The 20,392-nt window shown below is 45.4% G+C and overlaps 1 protein-coding gene across 9 annotated transcripts in view; it reads right to left on the bottom strand.

The window, feature by feature from the left end:
* Positions 1-20,392, bottom strand: part of MBNL3 (muscleblind like splicing regulator 3) — a 122,397-nt gene that overhangs the window by 44,784 nt on the left and 57,221 nt on the right. For all 9 annotated transcript variants that reach the window (XM_075132584.1, XM_075132581.1, XM_075132585.1 and 6 more), the window contains exon 3: positions 1,079-1,243. In XM_075132584.1, the coding sequence (XP_074988685.1) occupies positions 1,079-1,243 (165 nt within the window). The remainder of the gene's footprint in view (positions 1-1,078; positions 1,244-20,392) is intronic.

Raw genomic sequence — 20,392 nt, 5'->3', positions numbered from 1 at the left:
TAAAGCAAATATATTGATTCCTGGACATAAAACCAAACAGCTCTACTTCTTAGCCTGTAAGCTGGTTGGGGCAGGGGCTCGCTTTGGTTATGCATGCAGAACACCTACCACAATGGGGCCTAGAACCCTGATTAGGGTCTCTAGGAAGTACTGCAATACAAATAATAACCAAAACAACAACAGAGGCCAACGCTGAGCTGAGTACAGGCCCTCTCTGTCTCCTCCCCTTATATATGGTCTGCAGTCCAGAGACTGACTAGTATCAATATATTCTGAATCTCCAACTGTGAGCTACTGGAAAGGGGGGATCATTCCAGATACAGCATGTGAAATTGACAAACTGAACAATGGTCTGTGGGCATCCTCTAGTGTGTCCCTTCCACCTTCCTCTGTGGTGCAAACTGCAGGCTTGCAAATTCCAAACTGATGTTCGACTTATTCTGAGGGGTAAAGCAAGGCAGTTCCAAGAACAGAGGAGTGTTAGACCTGAGGAACAAGAAGCAGTAAGACTGGATGCATTTGGTCTTGCCCCTCTGGTTGTCCACTAACATTTCTAGTGCTCATGGCCTCTAGAATTTCATGGATTGGGGGACTCAGAAAAGGAGGGTAAGTGGCTTGTCAAAAGCTGCACGGTATAGGAGCCAGGACCGGTATGTTGGAGCCCCTAGAGCCCTGTGCTGTACTCAGACAACCAAACCAGGCCTTTCTCCAAGTTATGCCAATGTACAGAGAGGAGGCTGAATGCCAGAATCTTCACATACATTCTATTGGCCGTGCTCTTTTACTGACGAGACCGTGGCATTAGGCATATGAATCTTCCCACAGAATGAACCAGCATGACTCAGTGGGGCTTACTAAGGGACCTACCTCACTACATCTATTTCTTTGGGTACTAACCCTGCAACTGGATCCATATACGCAGTCCCTTATCCCTGCATGAATTCTCATGAAAATCAATGCGGTGCCACCCGGGCACATGGGTTCACCAGTACAAGTCTGACTCCAGGATCGGGGCTGTCATACGTAAATATTAAAGCAATCTGCGCAAAGAGGAACCTAAATAATTTCTGTTACTTACAATTGGCTGTAGTTGAGCGCCCGGTAGCATGAACTGCATCTGTTGTGCAAACATGGCTGCTGCTGTCTTTTGCTGGATCAGATTGTTGCGTCCATTTATTTCGAGCTGTGTTTTTAAGTGCGGGGGAGGGTGAAGATATTTGCAGTTCTCTCGAGTACACCGGCCCTAAAAAATAATGAAGCAGTATTTCAGTGAACTTAACACTCAGAGTACTGGGAGAAAATCAATTATTGATGTGTTTGGAGAACTGTAACAAAACTACCAGCTAAGTGGGGCATTCTTCTAAGCTATTTTGCTCTTTTTTAAAACCATCTGTCATATTTTTATATGACTATCAGTTATGTGAAAAACAAACAATTCTACAATTGCTATACCATTATAGGGATTGCATCAAATTAAACTTCAGCCTAAAATACAGGTTTGCTAAACACACCAAGAGCATTCTTCACAACCTAATACAAATAGAAACATTTATGAACTAACAATAAAAACAACAGCAACAATAACCCTTTTCTCATTTTTCTGTGGCTCTGTGAACCCAAACACTAGAGCACTGGGCTGCTATATAACAACTGAAAGTGAAACCCACTAGTATAAAAAAGTGAAACTGACCCCACCAGTCCCTGTAAAGACCTGAGTGAAATGTAAAAGTTAAACACACACCTATGGTGAAAAGTACATTTCTTTTCAAAATTCTTTCAGTTTGAATCATTTCAGGGTATTTGGTACCACAGGAAATGGCAGAAAACAGCCATGGTTCCGTTTAAACTATTTATTAAAAACAGTAATACAATTGCCTTGCCATTAACTGCCTGGTTTTTCTTTTCACACAACCACAGGAAAAGGAAATGACTCCTGAACAGTGCAAGCTTAGTGCTCTCAGGTCATTTAATATCAATTGAGATGATCATGTCGGCTTCCAAAAGGCAGCTATAAAATGTCACAACCAACAGCCCGAGCACACTGCACTAACTACCTATTTTCTGGTGCGTACAGAAAATTAGTAACAAATTTGGTGATACTGAAAAAAAAATTCTTCCAAAAATATAAAAATAACTCCTCTAAAAAGATCTGTTTAATTTATTCCCTCCTGTGTTACTGTTTCCTTTCTCTTTCTGGAAAAAAAAAAAAAGTGTATGCATCTCAGTACAGAGATGGTCAGTTGTTGTGGCAGGGCCTGCTGTTTTTGTTCTCTGTTTGTACAGCACCTGGCGCAACGGGGTCATGGCAAATAACAGTAGTAGTAGTCATGTCAAATAATTACAACAGTAGCAATGAAAACATCATCAGCATTATTCATAAAAGAACAATTCGCTAGAACAGCCATCCTGGGATTTAGACATCCGCTTCAGGAGCCTGTGTTTGAAGCAGAATCCTCAGCTTTAAGAAAAACCACAGGGCTACTCATCCAAGTCATGCTCCCTGAGTGTTTGCAGGGTCAAGCTCCAAATGACTGCAAAACATCAATCGCACAATGAGATCCACACACGCAGACCCAGGTGAACACACGGTCCAGCCTTGCCGATCCCATTGCAGCATTGGGATCGTGCCTGCTTTCGGGCTGGTTTTTCCCTCTGCTAATCCCAGGGGCTATGTTTAGAGTTTTTTAAAACTTAACTTTGCCAGTCGACTGGCGCACAGCAAGGTCTGCTAGTCTAGTTTTCATTGTTTAGTACTCACATCACATAGCCAATAGGTTAGTCTAAGAGAAGTGTTTTCCCCTTAATAGGGTACACACTTACCATTCCAATAGAACAAGGTAAAAAACTTAGGATAACCCAGGACCCCAAATCCAGGCCCTTTTAGAACCTAATGACCCACATCCATAGGGAAGCCCATGCTCTGCTAAGCAAATCTGTGGAGGTGAGGGCAAAGGAAGCTTAGAGCCACATATGTGGCTCAGAGCTGCTCTACCTTACAAATCAGCAGTAACAGCTTCCCAGGGGTCGTTCCATAGGTCAGGGATCACTTGTGTACAGTGTTTTGGCAACACCCGTTGCATGCCCCTACGCTGAGGGGATGCTTAGAGGCGGGCTGCAGAGCTGACTTTGCCAGCTTTCCACCAGCTGGGAATTCCCTATCCTAGGTGCGTTGCTCTGGGGACTATACATGTGCAATGAACTCGCCTTGTGTATACTAGAATTCAAGGCTTTACAGAGCATTTTATTCTACCAGGAAAAGAAGGAGACAGAGAATCAGTATTTCATTTGAAAACTCATTGGCTTTGTTTCCCTGGCAAAATGGATTCTAGCTGTAGCAACACCTCCTGCTGTGTGTGAAAGAGAGACATCGGGAATACAGACCTATGAATATTGAATCAGCTGACTGGGAAGCCTACAAAGCACTTGTGAGCTCTGATAAATACAAAACAAGCATTTTAAAAAAACAGCACAAATCTGGGGCCTGCCTGAGAGGCCAGCACCGCTCCGATCTAGCGGATCGTTGAACAGGGCCCAGAGCCAACCAATCTTCCCGCACCATGGCAGGCTCACAGCAGCGCCACTAGCTTCACAGATCCCACAGCCTCGGAGGTGGCTCCGTGTTCTAAGTCTGGCTAGCAGCCGCAGACTGGTAAATTCCGACATCCCAGCAGAAATATCCCTTCTTCTAGCACCAGGCTTGATCGCCACAGGTAGCAAATTCGACCTAATTTTGTAGTGTAGACATACCCTGGGGCATGCTGCAGCAGGACTTCTCATGGCTGCTGCAGCGTGGGGACAGGTACATCCCCAGCACCAGCCCGGGGTTAACGCTTTCCTTCTTTCCTCCCCTGAGAACTCCAGTCTGGAGGTCGTTTAGGGAGCGGGGGGAAAAAAGGGACCCTGTGGATCCTAGATATAGTTCTACTGCTCCCCTTAAGAAATATAGGCTGGGAGGCAGCTGCTTGCCTCCAGATCCCAAGTGAGCAGGCAGAAAAGGAGGCAGCTCCACGGAGAGGAGGCAGGACTTGGACTGTACCTTGGAGCTGGGCAGAAATGCACAGGCCTTTTCTTATCTGCTTTGAGATGACGGAAGGGTTAAACCATGGGTCTTGGTTCCATGATATTATTTTGAGCTGACTATTAAATGCAAGGAACTCTGGGTCCAGTTCCCGCTCTCCTGTAAAAAACAGTGGGACGGGAAAACAACTCCAAAATGTCAGAAGACTGCCCTCGCTGAGTGAAAGCACGTGCTCCCCTCATCCTGGGGAGCAGCTTGCTGGCTTTTTAGAGCAGAGTGAAAGCTTGAGCCCTGCCGCGTGGAGGACATGACTCGCCCTCCCCAGGCACCTGGTGCAGTCCTCAAGGATACCAGTGCAGCGAGTGTAAAATGGCACCATCCCCATTTTGAAAATACTCTTACAGGCACTGGTACCTACAGCTGCCCAAGGAGCAGGGCAATAAAGAATAGGGCTCAGGGCCTGGATAGTCTCTGCTAGTTTGTCCTGTTGATCGTTCATGCCTTCCTGTTCCCCTTGCCCATACATGGATGGAAAAGCAAAAGGAGGAGCACAGCCCAGAGCAGGGTAGCTCTTCTTTAGGAAGGCTCCTCTAGACACAGTACTGAAGTCAGGCTGCCAAGCCACACTGCTCACCCCTGTATATCTCCCCAACACACTCTCCCTAGATATCTCTGTAGCCCTCAGCACCAGAGAATCAGAGAGTCTCTGGTGGGCAGAATCCCACTAGCTCTAAGCCACATCTTCCTCATCACATGGGACCAGCCAGGCACATGTCATCAGCCCCAATGTGGCTTGAAGCCTCTGCTGCAATTTCTCCCCCTGAGCTATGTTGAGTGCTCCTCGGCTGTGGTTCAGGATCTGGGCCTCTATTTGCACAAACTGCACATAGTTATAAGCCAGCCAGCCAGCCGTTCTATTAGAAGCTAATATTTTCAAGGGTTTATACATCAGCCTTCAAAATTCCTTCCAGCTGAAACTTGGCATGCACGCTTTTGGACTGGGAAACATTAATTTCTACCAAATTTGGAATAAATCTGCGTGGATGTTTTTATATTACAGGAATGGAGGGTAAAAAAAAGAGCTACTGGTTCTGTAAACAATATTTATGGCATATTTTATAAATTGAAAATGGCGCTGTTATTTAAACTGAAATTTTGCAGATCATCGATTCATCAGGTAGACCAACCCTGGGTACGTCGGAAGTATCTTTGTGAAAGTAGGAGCTATTCATACAGAACAGGCGGTGCTCATAAATGTTCAGTATTCTGTTCCCACAACTTATACGGTAGGCCCTGATCCTGCAACTGGATCTGTGCGGGTAGAAACACGTGTCCATGCAGATCCTGCTTGGTTTCAGTGGGTCTCCATGCATGTGCAAGGGTCCATCCATGCAGATTTGATTGCAGGATTAGGGCCTCCAAGTGCACTTGAAAAGAATCCAACATGACTGACAGTCTAATTCAAAACTACTCCCGCATATGAGCTCCAAGCGGAACTTGCCTCAAATCCCTCATCATAATAATCATGTCATCATAAGTGACTAAAATTCCCAATGAGAGAGATTTCAGAAGCTCAGTAACACCATGACAGGGTTATTTGCCTTTGTCATGCATCAGACATTGGGTAGTCTAGAAATGGACACTGGATTTTAGGGATCAATGGTCTAACCTAATACCACCAAACCTATGTTCACATTTTTTAATGTCCCTAATTATTAGATATTTTTCCTGAAAATACTTTTCAGAAGGTGCTTAGGCTCTGCAGAAACATATCCTGCATGGTTAGAAATTCTCTACAATCCCGCACTGCCATGCTTTCAGCTCACTGTATAGCACATGGCGATAACCCACAAATAAGCAAACACTTATGGCCAACCTCAGCCTTGCTGGAAGGTGGTGAAACTGCATGTGGCCCTTTATTATCAAAGCATTCCATGAACACTACCCAATTAATCCCCACAATTTACCAGTTAGGTGAATGTCATTATCCCAATTTTGTAGGTGGGGAAACTGAGGCAACAGGGCAGGGCTAGTTTCTGCCCACCCAGTGACCCAATGACCAAGCTGGCTTTATGCCTCTCTGCAAGCACAAATCAGGGAAAGCTAACTCACCCTGGTGCCTGCAAATCCCTTAGCACAGGGTAGCACAGAGCTGGCACGATAATTTCACACCTCTTGGCACCAGCACAGAAGACTTGTGGACTGACACAGAGGTGAGGCAGGAGCACCTGTGCAGTGTGCCTATTGGACAAATCAGCATAACTCAGAGCAGCCCTGGGGTTGCTCCAGTTTACACCTGGGAGTGGCCTGGTCCCTGGCTGGCTTGGGAACCCAGGGAATCACAAAGGTGACATACAGCCAGCTTTCCCCCAGTGGGCCCATATCTCCCAACCACCAGGTTAGCACTGGACTGGACTGGCTCTCCCGAGGCAGCTCTGGCCCAGGCTCAGAAGGTGGCAGCACAAGAAATAGGCAGCATGTCGGGATATGCTATTTTTAGTGCAGCACAGAGAAGTTTACTGAAAAGCTTTCAGACCTGACTGTCCCTTGGCAAAGAGGAAACCACACCGCACCCAGGGCTCGTTCCTCCTCTCCCCACCTGCAGCATGCTGGGAAATCAGCTGCTATGCTCGGTGCATTGATCCTGGTGCTGCATGCTGCCCCGAGTGGCAGCTGCATCCACTGTAGTTTCATTAAAATGGTTTGTTTCCTACCTTTCCTAGCCATGCAGGTATTGATTCTAGTGGAACACGCACCCTCCTTCCCCGTCCCAGGGCAGCACCTGAGCCAGGAAACCACCAGCCAGCCACAGAATCTGATGCTGGCCTTAAAAACAAGCTAAACGCAACAAGCTTTTCCAGCTCCTCACAAAATGGAGGCAGCCTCTGAAGGCAGGTATCTGCCAGCTGTGGCTGCTGGCTCAGGCTGCAGAAGGTGCAGGAGAGGCACACAGCCAGTACTCTCCAAGGCTGTTCAAGTGGGTATTAAAACCAAATAATTAACAAGCATTTGCAAAAGCGATCCTCTCTTCCTTCTTCCCACACCATCTCCCCCTTCCAATCGGCTCTTGCCTCGCAGTTGGTTTTGCGCTGCCAGCTGAAGTTGTGCTCTGGTGGCACAGACTGGCATCTGATGCTGGCTAACACGGATGCCGGACAGAGAATCCCGCGCTCTGGTTAATACAGCCAGCGGTTTCTCGGATAGGAGGTAGAAGGGGATCTTTACCTCCAACGGAAAACCCACATAACACATGCCTGTTTGTAACTTCAGGGGTGGCATGCCATCGTTTGCATCCCAGATTGAAAGCTCTCAAATCCAAACAGACCGGGCATCTGTACCAGACGATAGGTTTGTAAGCAGAACCAGCAAAAACATTCTGCAGGAATTCTCTTCGCCTTGGCTACAAAAAAGAGGCTAAGGGTCCCATCCTTCGGCAACTCTAACATTTGCACCAAAACTCCATGCAGTTTGTTTCCATTCTAATTGCTTTAATTCTGCATGTGTGTGGTTTTCAGGTTTTAATGAGAACATTGCATGGATGGCTCAGCTATCACTTGTTGATCACGCAAGAGTCTACACACTTGCTATTTGTATTGCAGCATTGCTGAGAGGCCCCAGGTTGCTGCATGCTGCACAAACACGAAATGATAGTCCCCTCCTCAGAGGTCTCACACTTGGTTCATGACAAGATACAAGAGGTGAAGGAGACAAACAAGGTAGGGAAGTTTCTATGTTTTGCATGTAACTGCGTGCCCAAACCAGCTTGCCTGCAGGACAGCGTTTCCCTGCATGAAGCAGTTTTTCCTATGGATTTCCACAGAGAATGAAGTCACATGCCTCGAAAAGCTGCAGAAATACTGGTGCTGATTCACCACTGCCATTTACCGCAAAGCCAGCAGCGTCCTTACACAATTACAGTCTGAGTCTGTGAGTGCTACAGTCCCTTTATGCACACTGAGCATTACAATGGTGATAGTCAAACCACAGCCATCTCCCTCACTACCACAAGACACACCTCCAACTTCTGCAATCGACATCACACACAGACAGCAACTGTGAAAAATCGGGACAGGGTGGGGGGTAATAGGCACCTATATAAGACAAAGCCCCAAATATTGGGACTGTCCCCTATAAAATCGGAACATCTGGTCACCTAATCACACACCATGCAATGTTATACCGAAAACAAAACAGGATTTAGTGGCTGAATCAGCCTAATCTTTAATGAGCATTATGCACCACAGACATGCATTCACTTCGCCAAGCTACCACACGTTCCAGTGCAAAGACAGAGACTGTGCAACTCTAACCTGCAGTCTAATGAAATGTTCCTTATGCTATTACCTTTGAATTTGTGAACAGTACACAGTAAAACCTTGCGACTTCCCTCAAACATCGTCACCAATCCACACGATCAGATCATCTTTGGATCTTATGTGGCCCTCATCATCGCAGTACTGAGGCTCTTTGCTGCATTTATCCTCACAACACTTCTGTGAGGCAGGGCAGTGTTATCTCCTCTGTACAGATGAGAAACTGAGGCACGGCAAGGCTAAGAGACTTGCCAAAGGTCAGACAGGGACTTGAGAAGGAGTCGATCTGGGTACAATACGTACCTTTCATACAGTCCACTGAATGATGTTAGAACATGAATCTTTGCTGTATTACAGACAGTGTCTGACAAGGGAAAACGTATGCTATTTTCTATTTCTAGAGGGTGACTGAGATTAAAGTGAGGAATATCAAATTGGATTACTAGGTATTTGGAGATTTCAAAGTACTGTATATGGCGTAAAATGCTACAGAGGTAATTTGGCAAATATTGGGCAAAGACGACCCAGAGACTGAGTAACGTGAATCCTAAGGGGGACTGAGTATGGATACTATGCAAAAATGCTGCCCATGAAAATATAGCTTGCTAAAAATAACACGCCTGGTTATGCTTAAAGTGGTATGTCATCAAAAGCACATACCAGATGGATTTTGCAATAACTGGGCGAATGGCAGTTTGAAGCTTTTACTTCTTCAAACTTCCCATCTCCTGCCTCCAAAGCAACTTTTCTATGAAGTTAAGAAGACCGATCAGAAGGAAACTTACAAACACTACAAGTGGATTTTCAAAGAGCCCTCAGTGTTGGCCTAACTCTGCTCTGGCAGAAGTGAATCGGCGGACTCCGACTGAATGGAAACAGAGTTAGACCAACATTGAGCCCTTCTGAAATTCCCAGCCCTACATTGCTCAAAATACTGTTCCCAAAAAGATGATAAAATGTATCATTGAATATTTCCTACAGCTAGCTGTGGATTTAGTTCAGTTTTAAAAAAAAAAAGTCCTACTGATTCTGGTTGGCTGTCCTGCTTTGAGCAGGGGGTTGGACTAGATGACTTCCTGAGGTCTCTTCCAACCCTAGTATTCTATGATCTATGACTTTTTTACTGAATTGCACCTTTAATTTTTAGTTGTGCTCTTTCAGATTCAGAAGCAAGGTGCTGATGAAAGCACAAAGGTGCTTAGATCAGTTGTGCTAGGCCCTTCATTTACTGACAAAAAGAACATCAGATAATGTTTTCACACACACCCCACCCACCCTGCAGAAAGTGAAATGCAGGGTCACTTCCTGAGTTGAGCTGGAAGGGGCATCTCCTGCAAAACAGCTGTATGAAACGGCTCACTGTAGCTGTGCAGACTTCAATGGCAAAACCTGACTGTATGGCACATACTGACACGGAAATTCAGCCCACATCCATCTAAAGGGTTTTGGACCCTGCGGACTGAATGTCCTGGCTTCACCAGGTGCTGGGCTTTGAGCAAGTCTGGATTTCATGCTGAGTAAAAGCAAGTAAACTTTGCCATGGTGCATGGGTTAAGATGGAAGCAAGTGACACTCAGCAGTTATGACAGAGTTGTACTTTGAGTTATTTCTAATTGGAAGCACCCCCCACCCCGAGCTTTGCAGTGAACGTGTGTAAGGCAGCGAGAAAACCCACAAACAAAAAGAAAAATCTTTGCACCAAATGTTCTGAACTGCTGCATTTTGCAGAGTTCTATTACTCAGACTGGTTTTCCTCCACATGCAGCTATGAGGCAGAGTTCTAAGCGTCTGACTGAGAGGTTAACGATGAAGCAATTGAAGGGATTTTAGTTCAAGTGTATTCCATCTTCAGTTCTCCCCAGGCCTTGGAAAACCAGATCAGGGAAATAAAATCATCTCGGTCTAGTAATGCTTTTTACCACATTCAATAAGGTAGAACAATACAAGAGGAAAGTGACTCAAATGCAAAACTCCTTGGCTCTAGCATATTCTTTAGCCTCCCTTTTTCACCTTGGTGTGTTCCAAACTTGGATATTTGTGCTTCAAAGGGATATGAAAGGAGCAGCGGAAATAAAATGTGTAATTTTTGCAGATGTATCTGAACACAGTACTAAAGCTGGCAACAACCAGTTGAGAGACTATTTAGATACCATCAAAGAGCCCAAGAGACCTAAAACCGACTATCCACTCTCAGTCTTTCCCCTGTTCAGTCTTATGTATTACATAGCAAATCTGCACGATTTATATAAACTGAGCCCTTAAGAATAATGAGATTATAACTAATTTGCTGTGTGAGTTTACATCTTTAACTCACTGGAGAGACTAATGGCATTCCACGTTGTAAACTATGAGACAGGTCCCTGCCATCAGTTTGTGATTTAAAAGACAAAAGTGGAATACAAGGAAAGATGCAAACTGATTCTTGTTCACCACTGCGCTTTATTACACAGATTGGGTTTTGCATTATACAGAGTGATTGTTATTTTTCACAGAGAGTCTAATGTTGCAGCCATTACTCAAAGGGCTAGTCCCACTGACTTCAGCACAGTCACTGCACATTTACAGTGGCGCAACTGAAAGGGGGTTTGGCCCTCTGATTTCAATGAGGCTGTGGGATCAGGGACATATGTATGAACTGACACCACATAAACATCATTTCCCTTTCCTATCCAACAGTACTAAAAAGAAACAGAGAAAAGCCTTTGCACAGCTAAACAATGTCACAAGAAAACTGCTTCTTTACTGACTGCATAACGTTACTGCATTAGATTGGAATCAAGGAGCGTCGACAGTCAGCCATTAGACACTTAGAACTAGGGCCCCTCAGGTGAACTGTGTGAACAAAACCATTTTGCATCTGCTGTTCTTTTTGTACAGTATGTGTAAAATGTAAAAACCCTACTGAGTCAGATGGTTTCTCAGGACACAGATGCACTCTGCTGCGATGTAAACATGATTACCTACTACTTTTTAAAAAGTCTTAAGCCTTCAGTATACCTCAAAATATTTGTCATGTCTGTGAGATAAGCACTGTGGTGAAACTCACTGCAGAGGAAAGAAGGTGCATAACACAATCTGGTTTTAATGCTACTCTCTGTTTTGAAACCAAGTGATGTATTTATGCCACCATCCTTTTCCAGTACCCTCTTTTTTACAGTTGAGAGTTATGCAAAGCTGTTAGTTAACAGCTTCAGAAACGATGAACTCTTTAGACTAGTTTTGTTCAGTGAAGCACCGACTGCTTATTACCATGTGGCATAAGCATACACAGAATACCATCTCCCATACCCAATGTTTTCTGTAACAGAAGGTCACATGCATTTACTGTATGCTAGCAGTAATGCAGACTCTAAATAGCCACAAGGAAGAGAGCAAATTGCAAAGCAATAAGGAGTAGGGAATCAGGAAAGTTGAGAGTTTTTTGGAATGAAGTTTACTTCTGCACACAGCAATTTTCCCTTGAAACTCTCCAGGAACTCACAGTTAGGTATTTAGCTGTGCCCCCGAGTAGCCCCCACCAATATTGAGAATTTTCTCCCACAATGTTTGTTACGCTGGAGAGTTCTTACAAATTCAGAACAGTTATTTGCTAGGGGGAAAGCCCCACAGTGCCTTTAGTACATTTTTATGACTGACAACTCTTTCCAGCTCTATTCTGAGCCAACCCTCCCTTTAGAGCATTGGTACAGTCTGTTATATTCAGTGAAAAACATGGATTGATTTTAACCTATTTAGGTTATGCAATATGTTTGCTCACTCCAGCCAATGCATAGTGTTCATCTGACCCTGGAAATATATTTGGACAGCGTTGGATATTTTTGGGGGGTAAACTTTAGAGCCAAAGACCTGAAAAACATGTTTGTTATCAGAGAGATTATTTCCATTCCCTTGCAATGAGCAGCAAGACTATTTCCATGAAGGAGGGGAATAAAATGTTGACCAAAATCTTTTTTTAAATAACCACCATTACATTCTGCTCGTGGGGTTTTGTGGTACATGTCAATATTTAAAATAATTCTGAACTGAGGGTACAATGTATCCACAGGAACTGATATGAATAAACTATACTACAAGCTTGGAGCTATTTTATTGATCATTTTTTTTTCTTTCTTTAAAGTACTACACAATTACACTCCTGGCTTCTGGGATGCTGAAAACACAGCAAAAATATATTTCATTAATACTAAATCACATACTGTTTTTTTTTCAAAGCAAATACGTTTATTGAACATTCCTTACTGCAACATTGCTGTAGTTACTGATCAATAATAATTACGCAAGGAAGTATTAGCATCCTGTTAAGAGGGCAAAGGTAAGGCATGTTCGGCCTCATGGGCACCAAAACGTACCTAGAGGAGGACAGGAAGCATACGAAATTTTGTAGTGCTAATATTCCTAAGGCTGAGTGTTTCCGTGGGTGGACATTAGCAATCTTACCAGCAAAGCACAGAGATCAGTTTTACCTGGGCAAAGGAAATACTGGCATTTAAATGGATTTTCTTTCTGTCATAATAATGAAATTATGAAAATACACCGTTCTCCCGAGCAGTATTGCACTAGCTTGTCTACATAAAAGCTTCAGATATCTTCCATCCACCTTTGGTCTCCTTCACTATCCTCCCTCTAAACTGCTATTCCCCAGGCTGGCTCTTGAAAATACCAAATATAGTTTCTCTTGTCCCTTAAACCACTTTTTCATTGCAAATCCCATAATCCAATTCCACAACTTTCACTGGCTGATTGAATCTCTGTCAAGGTCAGATGGGAAGTTGATTCTTCTAACCACCTTCCACTGCCTACTGTCTCTGCTGACTATTACAGCTGAAGCAGGCAACTACTGTAGAGCGAACCGAGCAAAGTACATTAAAGCCCAGGAGAATAAATGTTAAAACATGACGTTCATGAATACAAATAGAGCGCACGTACAGCATAAGGCTGTCTTGCTCCTTGGGCTCAGACTTGCTCCACAGAAGCCTGTGTGAGCCAAATGCATGGCTGGTGTAACTCCACTGACTTTAACAGCATTACACGAGAGAGGGACTTGACCCTGGCAGTTTTGCCACAAAGGGTCAGGGTCTCAGGCTTTTTGCTCTCATCTGTATTGACCGTTCCAGTGAATTTTTGCTCTTTGGGACAATGCTCTGTGAAAATGATGGCCTCACTGCACAACTGCTCCCACGTACACATGTGCCCTTCCGTTAGTCACACAGAAAGCCCCACACCAATGGGAACAACATTAAGGATCTAGCTGAGGCTGACAAATGTGTAGAACCCACCGCTATGCTCTACACAACACCAAGCCGTGGGAGGATCACGTGCAGGAGACTGTAGCCTTGCTAGATGATACTGCAGCTAAATGATGGGAACCCACGAAATGGGAATTGAGAATGGTCACTCACGCCAGGAAGAAAGGACAATCTCTTTCACTAGAGCTCGTTTTACTATGTAAAAATCTTGAACAAAAAATTGTTTCACTGAAAAATTCCATGAACATTTTTGAGTTTTTTCACAAAAGCTGAGAAATAAAACAAAACAGGGGTTCTGGTTTTTGAAAACCAAAAATTTTTAATTTTCAGTGTTTTCCTCCCCTTCTCTCCTGAGAGAAGAGGAACAGGGAAACACAAAACCCATAATTTAAAAAATCACCAATAAAATGCTAAATTTCAATAAAAAACATTTTTCTGTGAAAATTTCAGTTGAAAACCCATTTTTCATTAAAAAAGTGTATTGATGACAAATGTTTGACCAGATCTGGGGAAAGCAATGCTTATGTGTCTATATTCTTATTAAATTCCAAAGGAAAACTAAACTGCTATTTAAACAAAAATGAAGTTGTATTTTATTTAGACTTTGGCAAAAAAACAACCCACCATCTGAGAATTAGCCCAATTTTTGTTTGTGTTGCTGCTTAGCTCAGAAATCAACAGCTTAATGGACATAAACAGTTTCCTATTTAAGGGGGAAAAAAACAATTCCATCTGGGTTGACAACTTACATGGAGAATTTTCTGTCTGAATAAATAATGATTTGCATTTCCAGTACATTGTGTGCTTCATCCTTACATCCAAAAGGAATTCAGTAAGTTGCATAAACATCAGCCAGTTTTATAGAAGAGGAAACTGAGGCACTGTGGAAGAAAATGATGTGACCAAGCTCTCACACACTTAGGAGTGTTATGCTCACCATACACAAACAGCGAAGTTAGATAACAGAAAAAGACTATTATACATGCTGGATGTGAAGCAGGATTTGGGGGTGGATGCTGACAGCTCCCGACCCCCAGGTAAGAACCTCATAACCCACTGAGGAGTCCTGAACCCCAGTGTGAGAACCCCTGCAACCCACACCTTCCATGGCCTCTAATAAACTGATATCCATTACCTTTCTAGCACTCTCACTGCTCTCCTCTGCTGACTTGGTCATTGGTTCCTTCCACTCTCAATCCCTCCGTCCCTCTCACACCAAACAGTCCATTCTTCTAGCCTCCAGGAATATTTTGCTCCAGCACCCGGTTCCTCCGCCACTAATTGCTTCTGAGGAAAGTCCTGGGACACCACTGATTTGCCAGGTGTTCTCCCTCCTGCTCCAGCTTCGCCATACCCCTCAGCAAACAGTGCGGTGTCTCCTGCCTCAGTGACTCCCAGGCTCACAGCACCGGCTGCTTATTTTCTGCCTTTGACTCTGGCAGGCCCAAACTGGAAGGACTATTAAAGCGGACGCTTGTTTTACCCAGTCTCATTCTGCGTCTGCCCATGTTTGGTTTTCAAAGCAACCTCTCAGCTAAGCACAATCAGACTTGATGGTTCCTCACACCGGAGACACTAACTAAACCATGCTCCCGGCACCCTCTGGGACAAGCCACCATGTGAGCTGGCGGCTATTTCAGCTCTCAGAAATTACATCAAGCAGAGTTTCAGCATTGCCGGCAGAACCGGTGCACAGTCTGGGCCCTGCAGTGACGGAGCAGAGGAAAGGAAAGGAATCCACAAAAACAAGGGCCCGATGCTAATTCAGGCCCTAGTCTCCTTTTCATGTAAACTGAACCCCCTCCCTCCTCCAGACGAGATAAGCCTGGCTCCCTCGGCCTTGCCACTACTCAGACAATGTACACTGCAGGGATGACTCGCGCTTTAACAATCTCTCCACTGTACTGGGCACAAACACGGTTTCCATCACCATCAGGCATCTATTTATTTTCCAGACAAACATATTTCCTGTGGCCAATGCAAACACAACCCTACTTACGCCTGAGTCTCCTCTGGTCCTCACAGCCTGGGCTACCAGGACAAAAAGACAGAGATTTGCCAGCTCACCCACCTCCACCCCCAATTCTTTGGCACAGCCCCTCATTTGTCCCCAGCATCTGTAGGGCTGCAGGGCCAGAGATATTTCCCCAGCTACGCCTGCTCTCCCCCATAGCATTTGCACAGATCTGCCCAGTGGGAGGCTGTGGTAGCCCCTCCCTATCCTGCCTCCCCATGCTACCCTTTCCTGCTCCTTCACCCACAGCTCTCTGCACCTCACTGCAGCAGAGGCATGCCCAGGGCTATTGCTGCCACGTGATCCTGCAGTCAGCAGCCCCAGCGCTGGAGGAATCTGGGGGGCTACCCGGGTTTTCTATGATTACTTCTGCTGAAATGAAATATGAAATCTGACGCATGCCCAGAGCGGGGCAAGGGGTACCTCCCGACACACACCACATAGGCATGGGCCCCCCCAGATAAAACAGCACCAGGCCATGAAATCTACCTCTCTGGAGCCTCAAAAGTGCATCCTTCTGGGAGCTAGATTAGACTAATGCATAAACAGGGGCACCGAGCTCCTGGGCCTTTTAGCTGCCTGTGAAAGCAGACTGTTCACCGGAAGAACAGGCTATGGTGGACAACAAAACGTTAGGGCGTTAATCTTTTCTCTTTAGCGCTAACATTGTTCAGAGACTATTTACCATGAGGGTAGCTACTAGTCTACCCAGTTTCCCCAGAACCCTCTTACTATGGGATGTGGTCAAAATGCTCCACAGCCCGCGTTTCTCTGGCTGCAGGGTGAGAAGGGTCTCAGTATCTCATGAACAGCCCCTGCTTATTGGGAATTTATTCCTGTCCCAGCGTTACTGGATGCTTAGGGGCTATGTGAGAAAATGTGCACAGCCTACAACAGGCAAGGCTCTGAAGAAGAGAAGCCCATGGGGCTCACTCAGAACGGGCTGCTAGCACCCCTGGCCTGTTCTATCCACCCACATCATGGAGCAGCGCAGGAAAAGGAGCAGGCTCTGCAAAAGCCACTTCATCACGGCCCAGGAGGGAGAAGATATGGACTGGGCCAAGCCTAGCCTCCCAGCCTGCATGCTTCCAGCAGCGTGCCAGGGAATGTATGCTTAACCAGGTATGGCTTGGTGCAGTTTACTCCCTCCCTGGGGCAGCAGGCAAGCTGGGAAAGCGATTGTGAGTCTCTGAGTCACAATGCCCCACCCAGGCTGCCCCTGCGGGCAGGCAGTGAAACAACATGCTTCCCCTTGTCCTGGGTTACAGCGAAGCCCCAGCTGAGCCCAGAGAAGAGGCTGGTCCTGTGTGACTACTAAGCAGCAGCCACTTAGTGCACTGTGGCTAGCCCCATAAAGCACAGTGAACTCTGACTGGGTGACAGTGCTGCCTTTCAGGTTTAAAGGAACCTGGCTGCAAAGGGCTGCAGTATAGACCACGACTGATGAAAGCACCCCTAGCCAAGAAAGCACAGAAATTCCACTGAATACGAGGCCTGGGCACCACTTGAGCCCTATGGGCTTATGGCCTTACTACTGCTAGCTCAGGGAGAGGGCATCCGAACGAAGAGGGATTCTGAATCGCAGCCTTACTTCCCGCAAGATGCACTGAGAGGAAAAACCCGATTCACTCTGAGCAAATATTCCACCGGGGATTGCTTTCAGAGTGCGTGTGATTTTACAGCCTGCAGCGTGATCGTTTGGGCAGTGTGGCACTATTTAAGTCGCACAGGGTTCTTTGAAAAAGAAATCCCCTCGCTCTTTAAATAGCATCCGGCCCCAGAGAGCAGCTGCCTGACCGATCTCTGTTACACTCTGAAGTGAACGGGAGGCTCAGGCAGTGTAAATATTTGCAGTGGTTCATTCCAGGGAACAGCACATGTCAGAACATCCAGTCAGTGCACGGACTAAATCGGCTTCAATGAGAACTTTCTCCAACTCTCCAATGGCTTCTGGAAATAGAATAACATGGGCGCAATAACCAAACATACTGGGCAACCCCCTTCCCCAAATCTCCCCTTGCAACCGATCCTGCAAAACAGTGGGCAGGTCCACTGACCAACTGATCCCACACTGTTGAGTTTAATGGGAGTTTTGCCACTGGTTCAAGGAGAGCAGGATAAGGCCACATGTGAGCAAAGTTATGGACATGCTGCTCCAATTCATTTTCACACACAACATTCAATTTAAAACTGTAACCCAGCCGTGCACATGATGGGCCAACACTGCCCTCAGACCCACTGCCCGTGCAAAGGCAGAGTTTGGGCCACAACATACAATAGCCACATGAACTTCTGCTCAAACCAGTCACTCACTTTTTTTAGTCCAGGGAAATCCATCCCATTGTTCTAAAACTAAGTCAGATTAAATCCAGGCAGTAACAAATCGTTTGTATTAACCCAAGTTGCGGGGTGGCTGAAAGGCATGTACTGAGGATGTCTGACTGCTTGATATGCTCAGGCTGACCTAGAGACCTAGGAATATGGAGTATCTATGGTGATCTACTGAACTAAGTCCCCCAATCTAATAAGCATATTTTATTTTCTTTGTGTGATGCCAGGAATAGGGATTAACATTAATACATTTTGTGGAAATCATGACTTCAGAAGCTGAAAGGTTAATTCCATGCACCCATAGATTAAATCTGTTCCCAAACCTTGCATGTAACAAAAGCTGCAAGGCTTTCCTTTCTAAGGGTGTCAACTTTCTCATACAGACTGCAGCTTCTGTTTGAGCATTGGCCTGCTAAACCCAGGGTTGTGAGTTCAATCCTTGAGGGGGCCATTTAGGGATCTGGGGCAAAAATTGGGGATTGGTCCTGCTTTGAGCAGGGGGTTGGACTAGATGACCTCCTGAGGTCCCTTCCAACCCTGATATTCTATGATTCTATGATTCTACTGTGCCAGAACCCCTGACCTAACCTCTGCCCACGGGTGCACTGGTGTAAATCTGACAGGTTTCAGAGTAGCAGCTGTGTTAGTCTGTATTCGCAAAAAGATGCATTCTGCATCCGATGAAGTGAGCTGTAGCTCACGAAAGCTTATGCTCAAATAAACTGGTTAGTCTCTAAGGTGCCACAAGTACTCCTTTTCTTTTTGTGTAAATCTGAGTAACTCTTGAGGTAGTGGTGTTCTGGATGCACACTGGCCCAGCTAAGAGAAGAATCTGCCCCCTAAGTCGAATAGGAGGGCTACTGCCATGATGCTGCCTGTCTCTGAGTGTGTAGTTCGCTCAGGTATTTTTTTGTACGGGAGAACAAGAGCAACCTGGAAAAATGGGCAGATGAAAACCCGTCAAGCACAGGCATAGGAACCTTTTGATTTATTAGGGCTGCAGCCTGAAGCTTTCTAACACCTCACATAAACCAACCGATCAAACCTGCAATATGCCACCTCTTCCTGTATTACAGCTTTGCTCAACATCCTGGCTTCCTCACGCCCTGCTCTCAGCATTCACTGGGAGCTGCTTACCATATGCCAAGTCAGCCAAGTGATAAAGAGGGCTTGTTATTCTGCAGTCAAGGGGAGTGGAAGAATCCAAGGATTCACATTCCAGTAGAGAACAGCCTTCCAAACAGCACTTGGAATGATCTTGAAAATGCTACTTTCTAAATTCCTTTCCTTTGATAAACCTGCAGGCACTTGGCCCCTCCTAGCTCTTGTTATTTGCAATTCTGTAAAACAGGGGATAGCTAGAGACTGCAGAATTCTCTAAAAAGGCAGCCACTGAGGTCAGGAAGAGATCTTCCATTACCTAGATCAGGTCTGTGCAGGATGAAAGCCAGCTTGTCCTGTTACCATTTATTTGTATCCGCACAGACATAGGCCCCTTCCTGATCTGGCTAGCAACAGATTTTCCTGTCAGCCCACATGACCTTTCCTGAGGACATCTGCAGCGTCTATAGACATATGACAGGAGTAGCTGCCATGTCATTAGCAAGTCTGGAATGCAGCACGATTGCTGTGTATGTCCGTGAATTCCAAGCGGTAAAGGGTGCGCTTCCTTGCTATAGTGGATAGATTTACTTCTGCTAGATCTAGCGGAAATCTCTATGCCAACCTTTGTACCTGCTCCTCTGATAAAGAAATGGGTTAAAAGATTCCTCTTAAGACTTTTTCCCAAAGAGGAGAATTCCTGCCAGGACTAAAAAAAAAAAAAAGGAGTCCTTCTGGCACCTTAGAGACTAACAAATTAATTTGGGCATAAGCTTTCGTGGACTAGAACCCACTTCATCAGATGCCAGGACTGTTTCCTGAAAGGATGCTTGACCTGCTTGCTTGGATTGGACCAAATACACATCAAAGTCTCCCACCCACTTCCAACAGCTTTCCAATCCTAAAACGCAAACTCCGCTCTCAGAAAGGACTTCCCGGGCTTTATACATTACTATGGAATACTCCACAAACATTATTTTCATTCATATTACACCAGCCAGTTCCCGCCCCTGAAGAGCTCACAGTCTAAATACACAAGTTAAGAACTTGTGGGAGGGGAGATACAAGCACAGAGAAGCGAAGTGAGCTCTCAGGTCAGAGCTGCACACAGGAACTAGGCAGTATTATATTGTGCTCCTTGCAAATTACTTGCTCCAAATCACTGAGGCTGCAAAAGCGGATATATGCCTACGACAAGACAGACAGGGGGAGAGATTTCACTGTTCTACCAAACGGTTTCAGGGTGTTCTGGGGGTGCACATCAGCAATCCACAAGCTGTGACTGTGCTGAGAGTTGAAATTAACACAAGATTACATTCACTGTGCTGCACATTTCCACATGACTGAACTCATACTCTGTGAGTTGGAC

The sequence above is a fragment of the Caretta caretta genome, chromosome 9 (assembly GCF_965140235.1).
Source record: "Caretta caretta isolate rCarCar2 chromosome 9, rCarCar1.hap1, whole genome shotgun sequence".
Taxonomy (NCBI): Eukaryota; Metazoa; Chordata; order Testudines; family Cheloniidae; genus Caretta; species Caretta caretta.
Note: the sequence above shows the minus strand (reverse complement) of the source record. Positions and strands in the feature narration are given on the sequence as shown.